The sequence below is a fragment of the Pithys albifrons genome, chromosome 1 (genome assembly GCF_047495875.1).
Source record: "Pithys albifrons albifrons isolate INPA30051 chromosome 1, PitAlb_v1, whole genome shotgun sequence".
Classification (NCBI taxonomy): Eukaryota; Metazoa; Chordata; class Aves; order Passeriformes; family Thamnophilidae; genus Pithys; species Pithys albifrons.
This window is the reverse complement of record NC_092458.1, coordinates 88,575,269-88,600,192: the sequence shown is the minus strand read 5'-3', so window position 1 is coordinate 88,600,192 and position 24,924 is coordinate 88,575,269. Positions and strand designations below refer to the sequence as shown.

Sequence of the window (24,924 nt, the reverse complement as noted above, 5' to 3'; positions counted from 1 at the left end):
CATTAGTCAGTGCCTAAAGAAGTGCTAATTGCTGCAGTTCACAGTAGAGTGGGGACTCTACTTAGTAACAAATAGACATTATAAAAATAAAGATTATTCTTTGAGTAAATGGTCAAAGGTTAATGACTTTTCTTGTTGCAGTGATAAGGCATCCGTATTTACACATTGATCTGCACTGAGGTATTCCACATAGGAATGCTGTTATTTCTTCAGCCATCAGGAAAGCTAACAAAGGGAAGTCTGGTTCTTTATCTGCTTATAGGTAGTTTCTGAGACCTATTGTCCATTACACTTAATTCTTGGCATGCATGTTCTCTGTGTGTCAGATAAAGCCTAGAATTACCCCAGCCATCCCTGAATTAATTTATAAACACAGGACAATGCAGCAAAGAAATACTCTTGGGACTGTTACTGGAAGGAATTAACTACTTCTTTTTTTGAATGCTTATCATGTGCAATACATTCTTGATGATTCACAGACATTAAATTAAGAAGGAAGTACTCAAATCTTTTTATACAAAGACTACTGTAAAATCATGCTATGCACATAAGATCCACATTTTTCTATCAGGAATATTGAGAATACAAAGACATACAGCAGCCAGCTTCTTTGCATACTTCTGAAATGGATATGTTTTTCAGAAATCCTGGCTAAACGATTTAACATCTAATGTAATGAACAAATGTAAAGAATTTATACTAGGAGTTCTGATATACCTAGACAGAAACATATCAGGAAATAAAGAATTACTTTGACAGTTTCTGAGTCAAAATAGATGACTCCTCTTTTCATCTATTTGTTAACTATATTTAGAGTCTTGGACTTTGAAAAACAAGTTGCCTGTAGATTGATTGTATTATTTGCAAGGATGGTATCTAGTCTATTGCACCTAAAATGTACCAGAATTCTAGTCAACCTAAGTATGTGTTAACAAAGCAGATACTTTGTTATATAGAAATATAATGTCTTTTTTTCCTGAAAATTCAAAATACTTAAAGCTATCTGCAGGACTGAAGATCAGTCTTTTTCAGATCTTTTCTGGAACCCATATGACTGTTTAGACTGAAAAAATACATGGATGTTTTCATATTGACAAAAAACCCAAAGCTGAATTAATCTCACTTCGGATGGTTAAGTCCAAGAACGTAGTTCTCAAAACCGTATTCAACAATTTCCTAATTCCAAAGTTCACATCTAAAATCTTCACATGCCTAAAATTTTCATATTTAATCCTCCTTATGTGCCTCAAGTTCTGACCCTGAACAAAGCCAAGAACATTTTAGTCTTGACATGGCTGTATAACTCAGTAGTTATGTAATTCCTTCATCTACAAAGTGGACACTTCTCTATCTCGGTAGACAAGCACACATTTAAGGGTAATCACACACACAAGCTGCTTACAGTTAATTCTACTAAATATACCTGGGTAGATCCATCCATCAGGTACTTTATGACAGTTCCTTGACTAGTGATGACTCTTGACACCTCTTGTTCTGTTTGCCTCGCCACAGGTGTATAAAGATGAGAGTTCTTTACTCTTTGGGGGTAACTCTGTCTAACCAGAATTTCCAGAGCAGGCTGCTTGACCTGTTCTCTTTTGGTGTCTTTCTGCTTTATTTCACCTTCTGTAAACTCATGCTCCTCCTTTCCACTTTCCATAACCTCCTCCTCCTTTGCTTCATCTGCTTTGACCTCACTTTCCTTTATCAACTCTTTCTCTGCTTCAGTTGTAGTAGCTTCACCTTTTAAATCTGAAAACAAACTTTGAATTACTTAATATTGCATATCATACATTCAAACAGGGCTAAACACCCAGCATCATGGTGGCTAAAGAAGGTATGCAACTCTAGGTGAGTAAGACTAACCCTCTTTGGCTTGCATTGGAATCCACAGAGCAAGGAACAGACTCCGGTTTCAGAGAAAAACGGAAAACAGTCACCTACTCAGAAACTCTACATTATCCTATGAATGTGGATGTCTTTCCAAATGAAAACAAGGTTAATTTGAAGATGGATTTATGATGGATGTTGAACTTCTGGAAGACTAACACTAGGTGAGAGGAAATTCCTAACAGTCTAATAAAGCTGAAAAATGTTGCTGAGTTTCACCAAGTTTGAATTCGTATAGAAATCCAAGTTACGTATTTTGTCTACTTGAACAAGTAAGTTTTTTAGCGTAAATTATGGGAATGTGTTGAGTATGCCAGCGGGTATAATTATGGTAGTTCTGTCCAGAGACTACATGTATGTGTCTGTAATTGCTCTGCTCACCACAATTATTCAGCATTTCAACTTATGCTACGTATGTTTGAAAACCCTCAGTATATTTTTCAGTTCATACCAGATTAATCACAGCACATGTTCTGTGTTGTACAAATTTGTTGTACATAGGTATTAAAAGACACCTGTGTATGTGGCTGTTTTTAAAACTGATTAGATTACAACCAAATTCACATTTGTCTGCTTCAAAACCTAATGACATGATTGAAAACCCTCAAGTTTTACTACAGTTTAGAACATGCAAAAATGAACCTCATGCTGATTTTCAAATACACTGGAGAACAGAATTATTGAAGGACATGTCAGGCACAGAAACCTGTAAGTATCTATATACCCCATCAGTCTTCTAAAGGAAATTCAGTAAGGGCAGGAAGGTTTATTATGAGTGTCTTCTCTGTATGTACTGGATGGCATAAATCAAAGGCCTTCTGTGAAATAATTCCAGTTTGAAACTGATTATATCTTTTAGAAAGACAACAAAAAACCTGATTGTACAATATACAGTAGCAGAGAGTCCATCATAGCCTGGGTTATTTTTGTTAATCATTCTTACCGTTAATAAATGAGTATAACTTAAATCTAGTATAAACTACTACTTTTCAGTTTCAAGCTCCTGAAAACTGTAATACTTTTATATGGTGTGTTTACAAGATATCACCAAAATTCTGTTTCTTTGTACTTCCAGGCTGGCACCAGTCACTTCTTTGACATTTTCTTGGGTCATTGAGTTCTCTGGTGAAATGATCTCACTATAAGATACATTTTCCAATGCTTTAATCACTCTTGTCACTCTTCCCTTTCAAAAGATTAACATTCTGTCTTGTGGACAGGAAGGGCAGATACATGTAATGTAACTATCTTCCTGGGATCACTCAAGATTCCTCAATATGTATGCATTTATTAATTGAATTTTGCTCTTTTTTTTTTAGTATTCTAATATACATACATATCCAACTGATTATCCAACATGACCCACAAGAGCCTTCTAGGGTTACTACTTCCCTGTCCTCAACCTTTTACGTCCAACAACTTGTGATTCTAGAACTTATATTTGTTTGAAAAAACCAACATTATTTATGTTGCAAATACTATTAAATAGGCACTATGTCAAATTCATTGGGTTAAAAATTAGTAGTTACATCCAAGCCCATCAAAAAAGAAATATTTTTCTTCTGCAGATTTAACTTTTTAAAGTTCCTTACTTTGTAGTGGCTCAGAAAACTAACCTTCAAAACTTTCACCCAAGAAACTTAATACAAGTCCATTGGGACAGGAGACATTCAAACTCGGAAAAGCAGGAGCATCTGACATCTCTTGTGTTTTAGGAGCTGGTTCTTCCATTTCTGTCTACAGAATGAAACATGAATTAGTTTTATTCTACATTTTAAAACAATAAAGAAAAAAATAGACTATAGATGTCAGTTTTAACAATACATATTTAAAAAAACGTGCTATCCATCACTCATTTAAAATTTTAAGAGTTTATAGGTTCTGAAGTGTAAACAGTAGGTTATTTTATTTGGTTATGCTATTTTCTTTCATTCATCTTGAAGAATAACTCTTCCTAACTTTATTCATTTTGCTGAGTCACTATGCTATCTTGTGCATAGCATCAAGATGAGGTGACAATAAATGGATAAGGTGAAGCAAAAGGGTGCGAAATAATTATTGAAGTTGCATAGCTGCTATTTTACCTATAATCATTAAAAGAGCACAATAGGTTAATAGAGCAGTATTTCCAGTCTGCTGCAAATACAGCACTGACTTAAGAAGGGAAAGGAAAGAATGTCTGGCAGTTAAAATGTGTAATTCTCTTTGCTCTGTTCTGCAGTGGAAACTCTTCTGATGACTAGAAAAGATGAGGCTGACCTAAGGAATGTCTGAAGGCCCTGGAACATTTGTCAAAAAATACAACAGATGCTTAAACATATCCTCAAAAATCTGTGTGACAATGGACTACACTATGCCAGTAGTCATAAGATGAAAACAGTTTTGGATTGCAGACAAAGGTAACAGAGAGAATTTGTCCTGGTGTCACCCCACATTCTTGCTTTTTAGGAATAGAAATATAAGAGGGAAATGGCAGATATTTTGCCACCTGTTTTTCAGCATAAAGGATGCTGTACATTTCTGATTACTTTACATAATATTACTGGGTAATAAAAGTCCACTCTCTATACCTTAAGATTGTAGTAATAGAGGATCATGAGGTAGGAGTCACAGAATAGGACATAAGTAACCCTCAGTTGTTACCTAATTCTCCTTGTCTTAATGATATATATAAAAATATATATAATTACAGAAAACTTCTAATGTAACCTATTATAAAAATTTCCAAAGCTGGAGGTTTCCTGGTAAACTATTCTAGTGCTTTACCTTAATGAAGCTTACTGACATTTTCCTACTGGTTAACTTGAATCATTATTACAGAAAACTAGTTTACATCTGATTATTTCTGCTCACTATATATTCCAGGACAAGAGATGATGGCGCCCTTTTAACTCTTTACAGAAGGCTCTTAACTGTAGCTCAAGCAAACCCAAAACAAGTCTTTTAAGTTTTCCCCACTGGTCATGCTTTCTAGACCTCTAATCTTCACGCTTTCCTTAAAACCTCAGTGTGGCCCATATTTTTTTCCAGTGCCATATCCATAACTGGACACAACATTTCAATTGAGACCCTACCAGCCCTGAATGGAAAATAACTGCCTATATTTGGCAGGCTATTCTCCTCTTTATTCCCCTCCATGTGATCTTTGCCCTTTTCACAGGAAGATGGCATTGTTGACTTATATATAGCTTATGATCCATGGCAATTCTTATACCTTTCCTATAGAACTGACAGAACTGTTATCTACAGTGTAGATATATATTTATTTATTTGCAATTGCAGAAACTACCACTTAGATACTTATTGAATTCCATCCTATTTTACAAACCGTGTTCATGTGAATCTGTCAAGTCCGTTTTGGATTCTAATCCTGTTCTCTAAAATACTTGCAGACTCACACAGACAGGTGCTGTACACAGTAATATGGGTACTCTCTATCTGAAGTAATTCTAAACCAAATAGTTAAAACCCTTTTGGCTTAGAAGTCCTCCTGACAGATTTAGTGCAATGATAGGACTATTTGTTTCCATAGGGTTCTGTTGTGCCACACAATTGCTGCATGTCATACTGAGTGCTGTTTGGCAATTCCCTACATCACTTCCCATGCTCATGCTCTTTAAAAAATTAGTTTTTACAGTAGGTAAGAAGGACTTTCTGTGGATATGCACAGAATCCATGTTGAAACAAGAGGCACAGTGTTACTTCATCCACTAGACATTATATACTATTTCACAACAGAAATTCAGAATCTTTTTTTAAAATGTCATTCTTCCTTTTCAAAGACCTACACTGTGATAGAAGTACTTCAATTATAGGCAAAAGTAACTTGCTCAAATTGCTGGTTCCCTGGCTTGTGATTGGCTGGGAAGACCAAACTACAGAGCAAGATTTTGCAAAACTGTCCCACTAATTTACTGGTTGGTTAGCCTTTCCAACACAGGTGTTGGAAAGCACAGAAAAATTCTACTTGGTTAAACAAAAAATTTAGCACTTCTTGTAACTGACATATTAATGATCATAGAATGGTTTGGGTTGGAAGGGACCTTAAAGACCATCACATTCCAACCCTCCTTTCATGGGCAGGGACACCTTCCACTAGACCAGGTTGCTCAAAGTCCCATTCAATTTCGCCCCAGGGATGGGACATCCACAACTTCTCTGGTTAACCTGTTCTAGTGCCTCACCACTCTCACAGTAAAGAATTTCTTTCTAGTATCTAATCTAAACTAGTCTCTTTCAGTTTGAAGTAATTTTCTCTTCTCCTGTCACTTCATGCCCTGGTAAAAGTCCCTCTCCATCTCTTTGGTAGTCTCTTTAGGTACTGGTAGGCTGCTCTAATGTTATCCCAGAGCATTTTTCTCCAGGCTGAAAAGCCCCAACTCTGTGAGTCTGTCTTTGCAGGAGAGGTGCTCCAGCCCTCTGCTCATCTGCAGTGTAACAGCTGTCACTGTAAAGCCAAAAGGGACAAAAGTTTGTGGACCATAAAAACAGGCTGCTTTACACCACACAGCCAAAAAGGCTGGCTTCATTAACAGCTGCCAATACAGTCATCTGAGAACAACTGAAAGAGTGAAAGATATACTTAGAAGCCCTGCAAATTGTTAGGAATTTGGAAAGGCACAGCTCAAAGTCCTCTTGGAAGAATATGTTTCTTTTACATAAGTTCATGCATTTGAATTTTTGTTTGTTTCTTTTCATTGGATAATTCTCTCACCTTTACTTCTTGATTTACCAGATCATCAGGTGGAGAAGGGTCTGTTTTGCTACGGTTTGCTTTTGCAGAAGGCTGAGATTTTCCTGATTTTTTTTTGTCAGACTTATCTTTTTTTCCTGAAGCTGGTGCAATGGGAGATGTTTCTGTTACAGTTGGAATTACAGTTGGAATATGAACAGAAGGGACGTCCAGAATTCTTGCCAATTCTTCTGTTTCATCATCTAAGGAAGGGAAAAGCATTATTTTTACTGCAATTAAGTTTCATAAATGCAGACAGTCAATTTTATTTTTAAAAAAGATTTTGAACACTAAATTTTACATTAGAAATAATAAACTCAGTGGAGGATTTTATTATTTTAGATAGAGGGACTGAATATATGACCCTGAGATTAGCTCAGTTGGTTAAAACTTGGTTGTAATAATGCCAAGGTCATGGGTTCAATCCCCTGCATGGGCCACTGACTTGAGTTGGACTCCATGATCCTTGTGGGTCCCTTCTAACTCAGAATAGTCTGTGAAATAGTCTGTAAATATAAAACTGTTTAGAAAATTTTTCCATAGACTGACAACTTACTAGCCTAAAAGACATCTTGAAACTATTGTTTCTCACAAGCTGTCTCTTGGTTGTAATCTCAAAAATGAAAAAATAAAAGTTTAAAAATTCTCTTCTAAATCTAGAATACTTAGATGGAGACATTCTGAGTCTAGTTTCTAGTAAATGATCACTGTTGTTATGCTTTATCATGGGCTGATCCACCACTGACCAACTCCAGCAAACTTGCTTTACGTCCGTCTCTTTTGCTGTAATTATTCAGAAAGATTCTGATGATCTGGACCTCATAAGTCCTGCAATTCTTAAAGGCCAAACATTAGGACAGCCTACTAAGCATGTCAACAGGTAACAGTGAAAAAGAGGGGACTGTCAAGACCAAGACAAAGTGTCTTTAGAAATTGTGAGAGAGATGGAAAAATCCAGAGGACTGTGTGATCAAGTAAGATTTCCTTCCTTTTGCACTCACATTCAGATTTCTAGCACTTGGAATTGTGCTCTCATAATTTTGTCAAGGCACAAAGAACAAGTGCAGAGGTTCTGTAGTACCCAGAATCAAAAGCTCTGTAAGGTGTTCCAGCAGCCCAGATTCACAAAGACAATGAGGAGGAGCTTATTTCTAACCTGAATTAAGGTGGTTTGAAGTTAAATTTTAGTAATGCTGGAGAAAATGAAGAGTAATTCAAAACATAATGAAATATTAACATGTAACCAAGAAATAAGACAGAGGTATAAAGCTGGAAAACAGCTTGAGGCCTTTTGCCACCTTAGCTTCCCTAAAAGGAAGCTGAAACATAAAATGTGAAAAACAGTAAGAAAAATGAGAATTAAAGAGGTTCCAGAAAACTATTTCAGTACTGGAGGGGAAAAGGGTAGTTCACATCCAATTCAATCAATCAGTGGAGAGAAACTACAGATTTCATGGCACACTATTCTGCATTAGGGATGGATGGCATATGAGAATCATCTAAAACAGAATACTTCTGGTCAGAATTATTCTCAGCATTTACGATACAAAGACCCACGGGAATCTGGCATAAGCAAGTGATCATAGAAAAACTGCAAGCAATCAAAGAATGCCAGTTAGCAGTGCTCTAACTCCGTGCTCAGCATGACAGGGATTATTCCAAAGTAGAATAGGATGATTATGGTAGATGTGAAAAAGCATAAACATCACAGCTGACATGTAGGTGTTGAATTAGACATCTCCCTTTGATGTCAAAATCCAAGTTTTTGCAGTCCACTACAATGTGAGTGCTCTCTTGGCCCAAGTTTTAAAAGTCTTTCTTTAGTAATTAATTTGTAAAATATATTGGAATAATTAAAACAATGTACAGTTGAATGGTTTGCCACAGTCCACACAAAGATGCATTCAATTAAATGTTTTCATATTTTAAGAGCTGAAAAATGCTGGGATTATTTTCTGATCAGAGCAGAGTTTCGCTTTTATCCGTATGATGGTTTCAGTGGCCTTTCAAATGTAATGGAAACAAAAACTCTCTTGGTAAAAGCAGACCCTATTTTCACTGTGGTTTTCTGAAGCAATTGCTTCCAGTTGCTGAATGTGTTTATTGAAAGGCTGAGAGAAATCCCTCATTATGTCTGCACAACTGTAACCTAAAGTCCAACTCCTAAAGTAAAATGGAAGTTCTATAATCACCTATATGCATTTACAAAAATATTATTTCTTGGAAAGCCAAGAAGACTCCTCAGCAAATCACATTTTCTTTGGCTCAAATCAATTGGCTGATTTTGCTGGGCTACTTAATAACAATACTTACAAGTTTCTGTCTGCACTGCTCTGTTTTTACAGCAAGCAAAAAAGCATGGAAACCTCCTTCCATTTTGAAAATTGAATCACAGCATATTCTTGACAATGTAATCTCATTTTGAGCCTTGCTGAAAATTCCTTACCATGTAGAAACAGCTGCTCAGAAAGGCAGAATTGCATTCAACAAATGATTTCGTTAAGAAGTGTATGAAGAAAAAAGAAAAGGAAAAAAATTCCCCCTATGGTTCTCAAATATCGTCTTCTATTTGCTTACTTTACCTGCTGTCTTCCCTGTAGGTCCATAATAGCTCAGGGACAGCTGGATTCCATTTTCCAAGGTGGCTGAAAAAGATCCAAACTTGCTCACAGCTTTCTTTTGATTTTTCATTTTTCCTTTAAAAAAAAAAAAAAAGATAGGAACACATACCAGAACCACCCGACCTGCAAAACAGTGGCTGGTGTGAACAGTGGAATCTAAATGTGGATGACTAACCTGAGAAACAGACTAATTACAATGGGCAAAACCATGATTCCATTCATAGTGTGGTATATAATAGGCACTTTTGTGCAATATACCTGTGGTTTTTTAATCTAGAAATAGTATTACAATTAGCTAAGTGTGTAAAACAGTTTAATAGCAACAACTAGTGAAAAGTCTTATGAAATTTAAGCAGCAAAAGAACCCAGTTTTAGAGCTATGGATCCTTGTTTCTTGGCTGGCAGGAAAGCTAAACTGCTCATTTCTATTACATGAAGCCTATCAACTCAAAGAAGCTACTGCCTCTCACATGTTGTCACAGGGACAGGACCTGGACTTCAGTGATCCATGTGGGTCCCTTCTAACTCAGGATACTCTATGATTTTATGACTTTACTTTGGTGAGAAAGTAAAAGAAAGGATAAAAAATTGAGCAATTAGATCCAAAGACATGTCTGGCATTTGTGAAAGCAGATCAGGAAACAAGCTCACTTATTGGAGCAGATCATGTGATGAGTATGTCACTCGTGAAAACCACATGAACTATGCAAGGTACACCTCCCAGGCACTGCATTCTACCTTGCCTCTAGTTCAACTCCTATTGTCTTAAAGAAATGCTCTGTTGGTAAGAGGAAAACCTTGGGATTTCCCATATGGGGAACAGCCTCTTAAAACTGCGAGGAGTCGCAGAGAAGAATACAAAAGAAGGTTAAGGCAGGCACCCAACATGCAGCCATCTCGCAATCCCATCAACATGGCACATGTCCTGATACCTTGTCTGCTCCTATTTATTGTCTGTCATTGCAATGTTCACTGGTGAATACTGCAGGATGCAATTTTGGCATTTTGACTACATTAAAAGCTTACCACTGTACCATCCAGCCACTGCCAAGGATCAGAGGGGATTGATTCTTCTCTTCCCACTGCCTTTCTATAAGGTGCTCCAGTTGACACAGGAGGAGAGCCTCTCACTCACGACAAGTGAATACAAATGGCCTCAGATACCTGTACTCTGGTGATTACCACTACCCTTTGGCAGACCTCAGAATGATACAGGTCAACTTTCAGAAGGACAGACAAAAACCACCTCATTTGTGGAAGGAGTGCAAATTTTCTGCTCAGACAGCCTAAAATTACATCACTGGTGGCAGCTGAAGCCAAGGGGAGGAGCAAGAGCAGGATGCTTTCTAACACTGATGAAGATTAAAAGAAGTAATATCTCTACCAAAAGTTATACTTTTCCAATACTCTTCAGTTTGGTGATAGCAATTCCATAATGATTTTGACAAACATCTATACACAAATTGTTACAGACTGGTTTCCTTCTTGGAAATGCTCTTCCCTGCGTTCAGAAAGGATTTAGATTCAATGCTTTCTGAATGTTAGCAATATGTCAACCAACAGCAGAAGTTACTGGACTGCAGAAAGATCCGTTTTCACAGTGAAAGTCTTGAGGAGGCACTAAGGTCATGGTCATCTGACCTCAAAGGAGGTCCAGTTCAAAAGGGCAAATCTTCCCTTTCAAGGGCAGACATTTACTTCAGTCACAATGGACGGGATTCAGTTTGTATCTTTTTAGGCTTTCCCAGGCCACATGAAGATCTGAGTGAGTCCTCCACTAAAGAAGAAAATTATTCTCTTAAAGAATGGTGACTCTTTGTTGATTTTCTTCCTTTGGAAAAGAGACTGGTTTGCACACGTTGACCTTCACTGTGCTTCTACATCTTGCAAAGGTCTCTCTATAGAGTACTTAAGTCAGTCAACAGGATTTTTACTTCTTTTTATGGAACACTGATTTTTCTTACTTTCTGCCATTAGTAAAAAACTTATTTTCTGTTAGTTGGTAATTTTTGCATCAATTTACAAAATATGTCAAACTATTAATTTTTTATATCAGGATGTCAATCCACTAACCTGATCTCATTTTTTGTTCTACATTAATTTCTTGCACTTCATCTTCTTTTAAGTTTTTCTTGGGGTCTGTGATATGAATGAAGAAATTGTGGTTGTCTTTCATCACTTTCACCTTTACCATAGTTAGACCTGCAAAGCAATGGAATACTATTACTGCTCCCACCAGGCTTCAGAACTTACTTGCACCCAAATAAACCCTGCACTGCAACTTAAAAGGACACCAAAAAAGAAACTTGCTCAGAACTGGACCAATCATTTAGTAGAAGACCAAGACAACAAAATTAAGCTTTTCTGAGTTTAGACTAAATATAAAAAAAATCCTAATAATTAGACCTGAGAAGCTGCAGAAGACCTGTTTTTATTAGATATATTGCAACTGACTAGGAAAATAAATTGAACATTCTCGAATTATCATGCAGTGATTGCCACTGAACAGATAAATATGAACTGATTTTTCTCCATTTCTAGTTTTGGGGTACTTTATCAACTGTTAACATATAACAGGAAAATGTAAAGATTAATAGTGATAGAGGCTAACATGGAATTTCTTAAACTGCGTTTCTACTACTGAGACATGAAAAAAGCATTTATGGATTAAGCAACTATGCCATCAGTCAGCACTGAGTCAAAGCAAAGCACAAACAACTAAATAATCACCTTTCACAAATTCTATCTTCTCTACTTGAATCTGTCCTCCATCAGATGGGAAAAGATACTGATTAGTTCCTGATACTTGAATTATATCCTCCCCTGTATTGTAGCCATGAAACTGGAAAAAGAAGTTTTAGGTTATCTATAAATGAGAAAGGTAGAACCAATGAAAGAGGTAAATGCAGGACAGGGCATCAGGATCATACTTTTCTGCTCAACAATTTTTTCTTAGATGTTTAACTAAGGTAGTAACAACTTCAGCAAATACGTAGCATTTTATTCCCATATCCAAATAATTTCTCAGTTCTTAATGGAAGTAATTTGTTATACACAAGAGCAGAATCTGATCCTTCAGTATCATGGGACCATCATTGGAACTGAAGAGTAGCAGGTAGCCTGGTGGATTAACACAGCGTGAGAGAAAGAAAAACTCTGGCAAAATACAAAGAGATAAAGTACAACAACATGGGATCATAAAGGGCAGGTAAAGATTCAGCTTTCCATCCTTTAATTTTGAAATTCAGACACTGTAGATCTAATTAGATTGCAATGCCTTCCAAAGTGCCACAAGTTGGCCAAAATTAGGTGAGTGTACTCAAATAAGTTCAGACTGAAATGTCATCTATTTCTGAGTTCAAAATCTGTACTTAAGCGAATTTAAGACTAAAACATATCCATCTATGCAAGTTTTGAATGCAAGACTTAGACTATGCAAATATGAGGTGGCACAAACTGCCTAAAAACTGTTTGGACAAAACTAGTGATGAGTTCCCCCTGTTTGTGTAACAGACAGAATAGTTTGTATTATGAATACAAGAATATGAATTTTGAAAGAGGAAATAGAAGAACCATACTTTATCTCCAGTGTGCACAGTTAAAATAGGTCTGGCAGTATCCTAATATGGGAGGATGGGACAAGTCCTTATGCTCTCCTTTCCTATCCTCTCCCACAAACCCCATGGTTTTAGGCAAAATGATCCTATAAACATATTTTCCACGGGCACAAAAACACGATCAACTTATGTTTGTATCCATGTCATATAAATTAAAAATTAAAAGTACGTAATCTTAAACATCAAAAACAAAGGAGTTAAACGATACCCAGTTAGGCTTAATTTGCCCTGAATTTCACAAGAGATAACATCTTTGCTGTAATATTGACTCTCTATATAAATAGTTAGCAGTTTTCTAATGTGGTGCAATAATACAAGTCCTTACCTTATAAAATTTCTCAGAACATGGTTCTGGAATGCTGTGATCCTCCTCAATTTCAGGGGCTTTTTCTGGTTCTTCGGACTCTTTAGCCTCTCCACCTATTACATTCTTCTGTCCTTTGTTTTTACTTCCCAAATTTTCTTTATTTCCTTTCGTTTCTTCTTTAAGTTTTTCTTCCTTTCTTAATTGGTCCTGTTCTATCTTCCAAGCCTACATTCAATGTTAACAATCAAAAAGACCATTGTTCTCTTTAATATTTCATATGTGCTTGTTGAAAATAATACAAGCAAACAACTTCAAAGGAACCAATGTTTTAAGTCACTCTAAGACACGTTTTCCAAACATGTCTAAAGTTTTACAATATTATGCACCATATTTTGCATAAAATTGCTGCCTCATTCAATCTATAAGAGCAGCCACTGTTGAAAGCAGGAGATAAATCAGACAATTATTTGTATCTTACACATTTATTCATAAAAGGATGACTTTGTTGTACATTTGTTCACAATGTCCATCACCAGATCACAATGCATCACTGGTATTAGTTTATCCCCAAAATGTAACTGTGAGACAAAAGGATTTTATTCTTTTACAGAAAGAGGAATGAAGTATGCATGCCAAAATTATCACCTTGTATCAGGAATACATCTGAGATTTTCTGGATTATTTAGGGCTTTGTAGCACTTTATAATGTAAGCATAGCAAAGCACAAGCATTTCTGTGGAAGAAATGGCAAGCATTCAGAGCTTCAAGTTAAGCATTAGCCTAACTTGAGCCATGCCAGCTCAGGCTGGGTAACCAGGAATCAGTTAACACCATTTCATATTTATATGCCAGTACTTTAAGTGCACAGCATTATACACTGTAAATAAGATGAGACACGCTATGCCTGTGAGGAGTGAAAAAAAAGAGGGAGTACAACATCAATAAGGCTAGATTTGTGCAGAATGATGGATAATGCCAGTGCTAAGACTTAAAAAAACGTGTGTTTGACTCCTACCTCAGCCAGAAATTTACTGTGTGAACCTGGGCAAGTCAATTATCTGTACTACATGGTCATGGACCACATCTCTGACACAGGAACTCTGAGGTACCATATTTATATTCCCTAATTTCAAAGAGCTGTAGACAGTGAAAGCAGGAGTTGGCTACGTAAGTACTTCCATGAATCTAGATTTGTCTTTTCATAGCTTTACAATCTGAAAATAGTAGGATATTACTTGTAACTCTCATTTCCTACTATTGTAACTGTGAATTACTCTTGGTATGTCCAGTCAAATTCTAAATAGTCTTTCCTTAAGAAAATAGCAAAACTCACAATCAATACGGAAAATAACAGAAAATTCACAATCAATTAAGGAAAATAACAGAAACAAAAAATAGCCAAGAGCAGAAAAACTAAGAGGACTCTGTCAAGCCTATGTAAGAACAAAGGCTTACCTTTCTAAGAAAGCAGTGCTACTTAGTCCATTTCAGAAACATGTATTTTTGCCTCACCTTTAAAGAACCTTCTCTGATAATGGGACTTTCTTCAATGTTGTATAGAGACTCTGTTACATTCTCAGGTCCTGATGTGTCGCCTTTGAGAAATGAAAGGGCAAATAAGTGAGGTTAAAAAAATATGAAAATGGAACCATTTTTAAAACTAGGAAAATAAAAATAAAAGATGTGCAAGTAAATAAAAAGGCAGATTTCAAAATAGTAGAAGTATATAAGTACAATAAAGAAAATGTTGAATATTTTTATAAATAAAATAGAAAGTCTGTTTAGGTCAGAAGAAACTTACCTGAAAACTATTACTTGATCGTCATAACTGAGGACCAAATATGCTAAACAATATATCAACATATTTAAAGACTGACTTCTTGTTGTTGAAGGTTTTGTTCCTGCAACAAGTTTGTTTGTTTGTTTTTTAACTAAGCAGAAAAAGCTCAATAGCAGTCATAACTATTACAATCTTTCAAGACAAAAATGAGAATAAATGCTGCCTTGAACCATCAAACCTTCACTAAGAAAAAATGTATCCCTCATTTACTATTACAGCTTTGTAGCATCTATGGCTTATGAAAAGGGTATCTTCTATGAGTGTAGTTTTCTATTATGCTTAGATACCGCACATTTACCTTCTAGAAAAGATAAAGTATATTATCAGAAACTTTTATTTAAATTACTTTGTATGTAGAAAGTGCAGTGTCAGTGAAATTGAAAACACTTAAAGACACTGTTGCCCATCTGCATGTCCCAGCTAGAGGTGATTATCTTCCTTGAGCAAGTGAACTAGTCTATGAATTATATCTGTCATGAGGCAACATATGGGCAAGATTCAATCTAGCTCCTGGGACAGCTAGATAGCTACAAATTACTATTTGGGAGTCATAACTGTCCTTTTAGTTTCCAAACTATTATCAGAGGTGTTAATTGGGTTGAGGAGTAATGTTCCTATTTTTGTAAATGCTAACTGCTAGTACTGGAAGGTTTCAAAGTGCATTCGCAAAAAAGGTAAACAAAGCAAAGGTTAAATACCAACAAAAAATTGCTAATACCATTTAAATATACAAATAAACAAATCTAACAAAAGTTCTTTTTTGTCAATAGGGGTTTTCAGGTTTTGCTGCCCACTGAACAGTTACTGTATGAACTGAGTACAATTCTCACTGTCCAAAATGTTGCTCGTAATTCAAGTTTGCTCTGCACTCTCGTCAGTTCCAGTTTTAGCTTCTAGTCCACAGCTTCTGACTTCCAACTTTTAGCCTGCCCTTTAAAAAGGAATTTTCCTGAACCACACTGCCAACTCTAACTACTGCTCATCTCTTCATATGTTCAGGGATCTAAACAAAGATTCATATTTGTATGTAATCCTTAAAGTAATTTCATATAGATAAGCAGAGCACAACTATTGTAAATGCAAATTGATACTAAAGATCTCAATTTTCAGAACAGAGAATGATGCAGAACATATAAATATGTTCATGTAATTAATACCAAAACACATTCATGCCTTTATATATGTCAAAACAGGGTCATCCTATGAAAAAATATATGCAATTCTGCTCTGAACAGATTTGGGCCTCAGTGCTTAAAGTGAAAAAATTAATTTTCTAGAATAAAATAAAAAAGAGACCCACTTTTGGCTTTCTTAGTAAAGCCAGTTTTTTGACAGCACATTCAGACAGTTCAAAAGGGTGTTCTGCCATGACTTTTTCTTTTTCTTACCCATCTTCTCTTCTTGGTATTTAGCTTCCTTCTCTTCTTGGTATTTAGCTTCTTCCTCTTTCACCCAGTCTTCAATTGAGTTGGCCACCAGCTCAAGATAGTTCCTGAAAAGCAGAATACCCCTCTATTTAACATAATACAGTTTTCACTTATATGATTTCAGGTCAAACAGGATCACTTGGCTTCTCAATTTCTTATACAAATACATAATCTTTGAGAGAAGGCTGGTTTTTGACAAGGTTTCTCTCAGTTTTTACAGGAACTGGTACTTTTTCTTGGCTGGTATTCGCTTAATATATGTTATATTTGGAATTTTGGTTATCCTTTCTACAAAGAGATATTAGAAACCGGTCTTCCAAAGAATATGTGCTCCTAAAGAAAAATCCATGAAATCACAAAGCATAAAGGTGTTCTATTGGAAAGGTTCAGACTCATTCTCTTCATGGTTTTACCACCAAAACAGTTTATTTTCTTAGTTGCTTTTGACTGATTTTGTCTTTTAGAATATGGCTCATTAATCTATTCAGAAACTGAGGTGTTACTGTACTTAATTTCTAGCTCTTCTTTATTGGTGTGATGTGAAAGGTGTTTGGAAATTGTCACGCAAATCCAGATTAGAGAATCAGTGCACCATAAACCAGCACAAACTACAAATATTCACAAGTAACAATTAAGTTGAAGTGAGAACTCAATGGTTCACAGTTTGCTTTTAAGGTAGGAGGAAGCCCGGAAGTCTTACATGCAGTTGCCACTCAACTCCTTATCTGGAGGGTTACCAAAATTCTTTAATGTAAAACTCTTCATGTGTGCAAAATTAAAAGGGGCTTTTGAAGAACGCATCAGATTCAGTTGCCGTGTCTTCGTGATATTTTGCATTTATAAGTCCAAGATGATTCAATTGTATTCAAAAGCTCTGTACGGAGTGCAGGTTTTGGTTATGAATATGAAGGCAATACAACCAATTCTTGATGTCACAACCATTTTAAAGTTCATTACATTGTACATACAAGAGAATTAATATGTGCACAGGCTGCAGATGTTTACAGCTCATGCACAGCTTCAAGATACACAAGTCTCTCCCAGTTTCTGCAATGTAGGTGGAGCCTGCTTTGGAAAACTTGCATGGAGAAAATGTTGATCATATATATAACACTCAGGATGGACAAAGTTATTCTGCTTGTATCAGAAGAAAAATATACAAGCCATAAAAAAACCAAAAGGCAAAACTAGTCTGGAACATAGAGTTGCCAGTACTGGAATAGCTGGAAGATGAATATATGTTATAAATAAAAAAGAGATTATTTGCATGGAAAATATTTTAGGTCAATGAAACAGTCATTCAAAGTCTAAAATACACATTCTATTAATATGCATTCTGATGCCCCTACTGCCAATGTCTGACTCAGAACCAATTCTCAGAAAGGATTATTCTTTTCCAGTAACTTCTGTAATGTGTTTACTATGAAACAGTAAACAAATGTCATTAACTTTGAGCAAAAGAATAGTTTTGATAAGGCCTAAATTCATTTGGCCTCCTGATAGAGTGGCCACTTACCCTAACCAGGGTTAAAATGTTTTATATACACACTCATCACTGCAGACACATGTGCCCATGTCTTTGGATTTCTTTAGTCAGTAGAATCCATTGAATTTCACATGAAGCCTCCTGCTGCCTACCCTTTAAACAGTATAATTTCTGAATTTTTTGATGTTCTACATGAACTACAGGACCTGATATCCATGAAGAAGGAAGGTAACTGGGGTTCCCAGGAGCAAAAGCTGCTGCAACGTAAGAGATTTAATTTCCCCCTTGCACAAGAATTTGCTGTAACAGGACTCACTGTAATCAAAATGAAATTATGCTGTGATACCGTAACCAACTGATTAGCAGGTAACAGAAGTATATTCCAGACAGGACTATAAAACAACCCTACAAAGTTGGTCTGCAAGAAATAAAGAAACAACAATTAAACACAGATAGAGAACTTCTATCAGAGAGATTGTCAAGCACAGCATCTGTTACTCATTTTCTCCTGTGGTGAAAGTGTGACTTAAATATATACCAAAAATTAGAATTACACTAATTTTAATAAATTAAAAATCAATACATTGTTACTAAGCTCACTGGGAGTCAGTTGTTTCATACAAAGGTAAAACTAATTATACTACTGCTTAATTAATAAGTAGGGTTTGTGCCAGTTCCTGGCAACTCAGCAGGATCTGGAACCTAATTGCAGGCAACAGCTTAAAGCACTCTAGGTATTTAAAGACTGTCTTCCACAGAAGTGTTATGTTGCTTGGACACACATTAGCAATTATTTATGATACATTGTTTGGAAGTCTGAAATGACCTTTTAGCAAAAAGGTTGAATAAGTTCTGAAAATGTGCTGTTTATTTTGCAGAGAATAGGCAGGTATTGAGGCCTCATAACAGAACCAAAAGAGGGCCTCCAGTTCTTCATTAAGTGGGATACATAGCAGTGATGTTGAATATTTCCATGGAAGAGGAGCAAAGCCAAACATCCTTGTTAGCTTCCATGTCAATTTCTTTAGGAACTCCTTGCTGCTCAGAACAGAACCTGATGAATTGTCACTGGACAAAGATGTTTCTGCTCTGAGCAGGAATAGTCTTTAATGTCTAAGCCTTGTTCCCAGTCAACATGGAAGAGTGAGAAGGAGGAAGCATACACCCACTTCATCCTCAACTGTATTATAATACATCTACCACAGCATACGCTTCATTTCTTCTTTGGATGCAAAATTAGCAACTTTAGTTTTGCATGTATCAAGAGCTCATCCCATTTCTCAGTTGGTCTTGAACTATTTCGGTGCCCTTTCAAGATGACCAGCCAAATTGCTCTACAACCCCACAAATGAACAGGTGTTTCAGGGAGAAACACTTCCTGAGGAAGTCTGGTAACATCCCTATCTGCTTTTCAGACAACACAACAATAATATGCTGTTGGGATGAGGCATTACTCAGTGTTTGCAACCACCACATGACATGCTAGATATACTAGGGTATGTGACCTGGTCTCTGGTGTTTCTTCCAAAAGTCTATGGCTCTCCTATGAGTCTCATGCCAGATGTGTCAACCCTGTCCAGATAACTCAAATACATGAGGCAGCTAAACTGGCAGCAGCTGTTTGTATTTAAGACACTTGAATTAGGCATTTAACAAATGAGAGGAAGAATAGCTGGCAGAATAAAGAGCTCTGTGCTCCAACAGACTTCTGCGAAACAGACTAAGACCACTGACTCTCTGCTTAGGTGTAATCTGAATGCAATACCCAGCTTTACTTGAACACATCATCTTTCACTTATCTTTTGGGGAAGATTTCCCCTGTTACATACATGCAAAAAAACTGATCAGACCTTTAGTGGATCTGCCCAACAAAACCAAAACAGCCAGCATTTTCTCCAATGAACTTTGAATTTCTGCTGGTAAATCTTTTCTGGCTCTGGTCCCAGTTACTGCTAATCACAATAGACCCTTTCTGTGGCAAATAATTTAAGCCTGGAAAGCTGAGACGGAGTGACACAGAGCTCCTTGACTGAGAGCAAAGATACAAAATACAATACAAACTGCATCTTCAGAAAGGCACATTTTGCCTGTTTATTAGACAAACCTGTCAAATATATAGGTCTCAACAAAATTTTCCACAAAATAATTCCCATATTCTGATGAGGCATTATACTTAGAAATGGACACCTGCAGACAAATAGGAGGTAGATGTTTTCCACTAGATAATTTGCTTGAAATGCTACTTGATAAATCTAATTAATCCATAGAGCACCAGAGTGACACAGTTAAAGAGAGCTCAGCTGTCTCCTCCATGGCATTTTAACTCCTTTACATATCAATATATAGACACATATTCTATTTCCAGTCAGTTTTTTGGAATAGCAGTTGGATCTACATCATCTTTTATATCACTGCTTCAGTGCAAAAATGTATTCCAAAATGAATAGGTCCACTGACAAAACCTCTATTAACCACTTGCATGCCTCTGACTGGTAAGCAGATAGTGACAAGAAATTAAAAAGAATCCAGTATTCTGTGAAGAAAAGAGTTCTAACATTAATAAAGGGCTTCTAGATTTTCTCAAAAAATTTTCCCACTGACAATCACCCAGTTTATGTATACATAGTTGAAAAACCAGTCAATTATATACTTAGACAGAATTTTCTTTTTAACATCCCTCACCTGAAGTCTCCTCACTGTAATTTTCTTGATGTGGTATCCCGACGTGACTTTGTGTGTGTGTGTGTGTGTGTGTGTGTGTGTGTGTGTGTGTGTGTGTGTGTGTGCATTATATGCATATTTTACAGCATGTGATAAGGAGCTACTGACTGCATTATTCTCATTCAGAAAAGCTCAAGCAAATTCTTTTGATATAGCACTGTTTTTAACCTGCATGACTTAAGTGTTGGACTTGATGATCTCAGAGGTTTCTTCCAACCCAGCTGATTCTATGATTCTACAACTTGCTTTCTCATGAATGTATTACTTAGCAGTATCTTTCTATTTCAAAGCTTACCTCAGACATACCCCTGAAGGCTTTTATTGAAAATGACAGTGAATGAGATATGAAAGACAAAATCATTTACCTGAATCCAACATTAGAGTGCAATGCAATATCCCAAGTTTCTTGGCACAGTCGATACTGATTCATAGGATTGTGAAAGATCATTAATAAAGAGTTATTTTGGGTATGATAAAAGGTATCAATACATCTATATTCTTGGGATGCTGTATGAAGAACCTGAAAAGGAAAGAGACAGTTGCATATGTACAGAGGCTACACAGCACACGTTTTAGCAAAAGGTGCTCCAGAAATTCACTCTCCTACAAGGTGTTCTCAAAGCATTTGGATTCCAGCAACCTGACTTGTTCAGGCAGGTGGAATTTGAAACTCCATTGCTATTCATGTTGAGAAGAGCCAGTCACTATATTCCACCTTCTAAAACTGACCATTAATGAAAAAGTTGAGATACATAAAACCCAAATAAATTAAAATATTAAATAAATACTTACACGAGTTTTAATAATAAAATACTTAAATAAATAGTAAACAAAAGCAGAACTATCATATACTAAGTAAAAACCCCCAAATTTACCTTTTTTGTTTTCTCAGTTGAGTCTGCTTGGTATTCAATCTGCTAGACTGTGACCTACACATCTGTGAGATTTACTGTGTTCTACATCATTCCACTCTGTTCCATACTGCCCCATCATTTTCAGTATTTATACTGTCTGCAAGCTGAAACTTGATGTATAGTTATAGCTAGAAGAAAGCCTTCTTTTAAATAAACTATTATTTTTTCAGAACTATGCAGCTGAAGCTCCTAAAAGGATCTGTTCCATGATCTTTCCAGGGACAGAGGTGAGGCTGACGAGTCAGTAGTTCCCAGGATTGCCCTTTCTACCATTTTTAAAGATGGGTACAATGTTAACCTTTTTCCAGTCACCTAGGACTTTCCCTGCCTGCCATGATTTTTCTTGAAAATGTTATTTTCTGTTGCAATAAAATGTTATTTTCTATTCCTTTTATTTACCATCAATACCTTTTGACTAGATTGAGAGTTAAGGTGGTATTAGCTATTTATGCTGCATAAGAAGGACCTTCTCAGGTACTGAAATGCATGTCAGACTTTACAATTGTGACAGTAAAGTGGTGCTGTAGAAGTCCAGGCAGTATCTTCTTCATCCATGTATAGCATGTGTCAGGGTCAAGCAAGAATTACAATATATGAAGCTCACTCAAGGCAGCACAGGGACTAATAATACACTCCTCCCAAGAGGATGCCTATCAATTTAAGCCAACTATGCTTGAACTTATCTTTCACATTTGTCATTCTATATTTCTGCAAGGTAAGCTTTAGCTTTTAGCTAGCAAAATTTCTATAAATGACAATTTGAGCCCTGAAAGGGTGAAGTACTATAACAACAACATTTTCTATTTGCCCATAAAACACTTACTGCAGAGGTATTTGCATTCACATACACTGCAGTAACGAGTCCCATAACTGCCAGAGATGATTGCCCCTAAGGGAAGACAATTTTGCCTTCATCACACATTTAGCTAAGAGACTCACTACCAAATTGGACACCTCCAGTTTGGCCAAACCAGGAAATAAAAATCCATTACAGACTAAATTACACATAAAGAACTGAAAAGCAGCTAAAGACCAATGAGTTTTTGTAAAAATGAAAAAGATAAAACTGAAATCAATTATCTAGCAAGAAAATACCCTGAACTCCACTAATAATTCTATAAGTGACTGTATGTAAAGATTGTCAGTTCACACGTACCTGAAGAAGAACACAAGGTTGAAAATGCTCATCAAAACTCCAGTCAGTCAAGCAACGCTGCTGTGTCTTTTTTATTTCTTCTAAGTAATTTTCTGGACTCACCTCAAAATACACCAAATCAAAACAATTTATATCAACATTTCAGTGTCAGTTGTATTAAATTAACTGTAATCTTGTTGGCTTAATAGACAGCATCATGTGTTGCATCACAGTTAACCGCATAACGCTGCATACGCGCAGACCTGTATGGCTCTATTTAATAAAAAATACAATTACTTCCAAGGGGCTTTGGTCTTGGATTTTTTTATGGGAAACATAATCTAAATATTTTTATTATTAGTTTACATATTTTTGAGTTCTGTAAGCAATTATGAGTATTTAAACATGTCCTGTGATGTAATTTTAAAATTGCTATGTTTATTCAGGGATGTATGGCAGACAGGTGATTCTGAAGATGCCAAACTACACAGTTTATTAGCGTGACACAGTTTGACATCTTCAAAACTTTCATGTTTGTATTTGACCCATGGTATTCAGTGAAATCAGCACAGAATTATCATTAGCAGCTTCACTGATACCCATCACCTTGGAAGTCAAGAAAGTGATTTCACAGTGCTTAGAAGTTATGGCACTATCTGCCAAACACCACAAAATTGACATTTGCATGCAGCATTGCAAAGGAATCCCCAGTAACGTCCTGGCATTGAACAGTATCTTCTGTTGCCTCATATAAAGCCTAGTTGATTCCATTCTTCACACTTGCCATATCAGAAACAAGAAGATCCAATTCTTTGTTCAAAAGAGGATCAGCCGGACCATCTCTTCCATCTTTGCCATTTATTTCTGTATGCCCTGGAAATTGAAAGCAGAATTTTAAGAATTGTTCCAGAAATTTTAGCCCTAAACATTAAACTCAGAGTAATGCAATTTCTTTAGCCTTCCTGATGAGATTGATGTAAAGTTGAAGCTTCCTTTTATTATACTAGTCCTATAAATACATGATCAGCTTTGCTACCCTTTCCTAAAACAGCACTTTAAAATCCAGAGACAACAAGTGCCAGATTGTTAAATAACATTTTAAAAAAGAAGAAAAATAATCCTTTATAAAACCTACTCAAATCATCCTCTTTATCTGACCTATGCTGGCCTTGGATAGTCAAAACCATTTAAAATGTTCTCAGAAGTATCCTACAGATTCACACAGAAGAAACTATTTTCCTCAGTATTTTAACAAGCAGTCCTTTGCACAGATGACATTCAAATAGATGGCAAAATCCAGTGTTTTGATATGTTCACATATTTTTGAAAAATTCAAAATTTAAATTTTAAATTAATTAAGTTTATAGAGTTTCATAAGCTACTGACTGAATATTACCTCTCCTGAAGATCTGAACAGTCATTCCATTGTTACAATGAGCCCCTGATATGAACAGGATTTCATGGGGACTTAACTTCTATATTCTTTTAGTTTTTTCAAAAAAATTTCCTTTCAATAGAATTCTTTATGCCCTGAGTTAAGGCATAGATCACTAATATTTGATCAAAATTTACATGTACAAGAAAATTACTCCTTCTAGGAGAAAACATATCATAAGGGATTTGTTTGTAAGTGGCTTATAACCAGCTCAGCTTCCTGACTTTAAATCTTTAAGCTCTGCTTCTCCTGGAAATTACACCTGTTTACTGACTACCTTTAGAAGATTGAAGAAACCTGAAGTCAAATGTTTTATCATCCTGGTATTTGCTTTTTTTTGCTGCAGAAGTGCCAGAATGTTGTTATACTTGTAACTGCAATATTTAGTATTGTGACTACTGTAACAGTAAAACAAACTAACATGCCCAGATGTTTCCAAAATTCAAATGAGAGGCAGATAAGCAGGATTCGTTTTTGTTTGCTCCAACCTTCTACAGAATATATCCCAACTAAGCTGGTTGCTTACACATCTCTATTAGGAAAGCATGGGCAACATCACAAAGTACTGCATCCAGCTCTGGGGTCCTCAGCACATGGATCTGTTGAAATGGGTCCAGAGAAGGGCCAATGAAGGTGATTAGAGGAATGGAAAACCTCTTTTGTGAAAACAGGATTAGAGAGTTCAGCCTGAAAAAGAGAAGGCTCCAGGGAGACCTTATTGTGGCCTTGGGAGAGACATTTTAGTAGGGCCTGTAGTGATAGGATAAGGAGTAATGGTTTTAAAATAAAGGAGGATATA

General features: G+C 36.2%; 1 protein-coding gene across 1 annotated transcript in view; it reads right to left on the bottom strand.

Moving 5' to 3' along the window:
* SPAG17 (sperm associated antigen 17) overlaps positions 1–24,924 on the bottom strand; it is a 93,654-nt gene that overhangs the window by 22,317 nt on the left and 46,413 nt on the right. Inside the window, exons 16-27 of the mRNA XM_071559567.1 lie at positions 23,475–23,563; positions 22,712–22,813; positions 21,007–21,161; positions 16,396–16,499; positions 14,680–14,762; positions 13,186–13,392; positions 11,974–12,085; positions 11,317–11,445; positions 9,205–9,318; positions 6,605–6,825; positions 3,507–3,627; positions 1,424–1,752 (exon numbers count right to left, since the gene is read on the bottom strand). Of these exons, the coding sequence (XP_071415668.1) occupies positions 1,424–1,752; positions 3,507–3,627; positions 6,605–6,825; positions 9,205–9,318; positions 11,317–11,445; positions 11,974–12,085; positions 13,186–13,392; positions 14,680–14,762; positions 16,396–16,499; positions 21,007–21,161; positions 22,712–22,813; positions 23,475–23,563 (1,766 nt within the window). The remainder of the gene's footprint in view (positions 1–1,423; positions 1,753–3,506; positions 3,628–6,604; positions 6,826–9,204; positions 9,319–11,316; positions 11,446–11,973; positions 12,086–13,185; positions 13,393–14,679; positions 14,763–16,395; positions 16,500–21,006; positions 21,162–22,711; positions 22,814–23,474; positions 23,564–24,924) is intronic.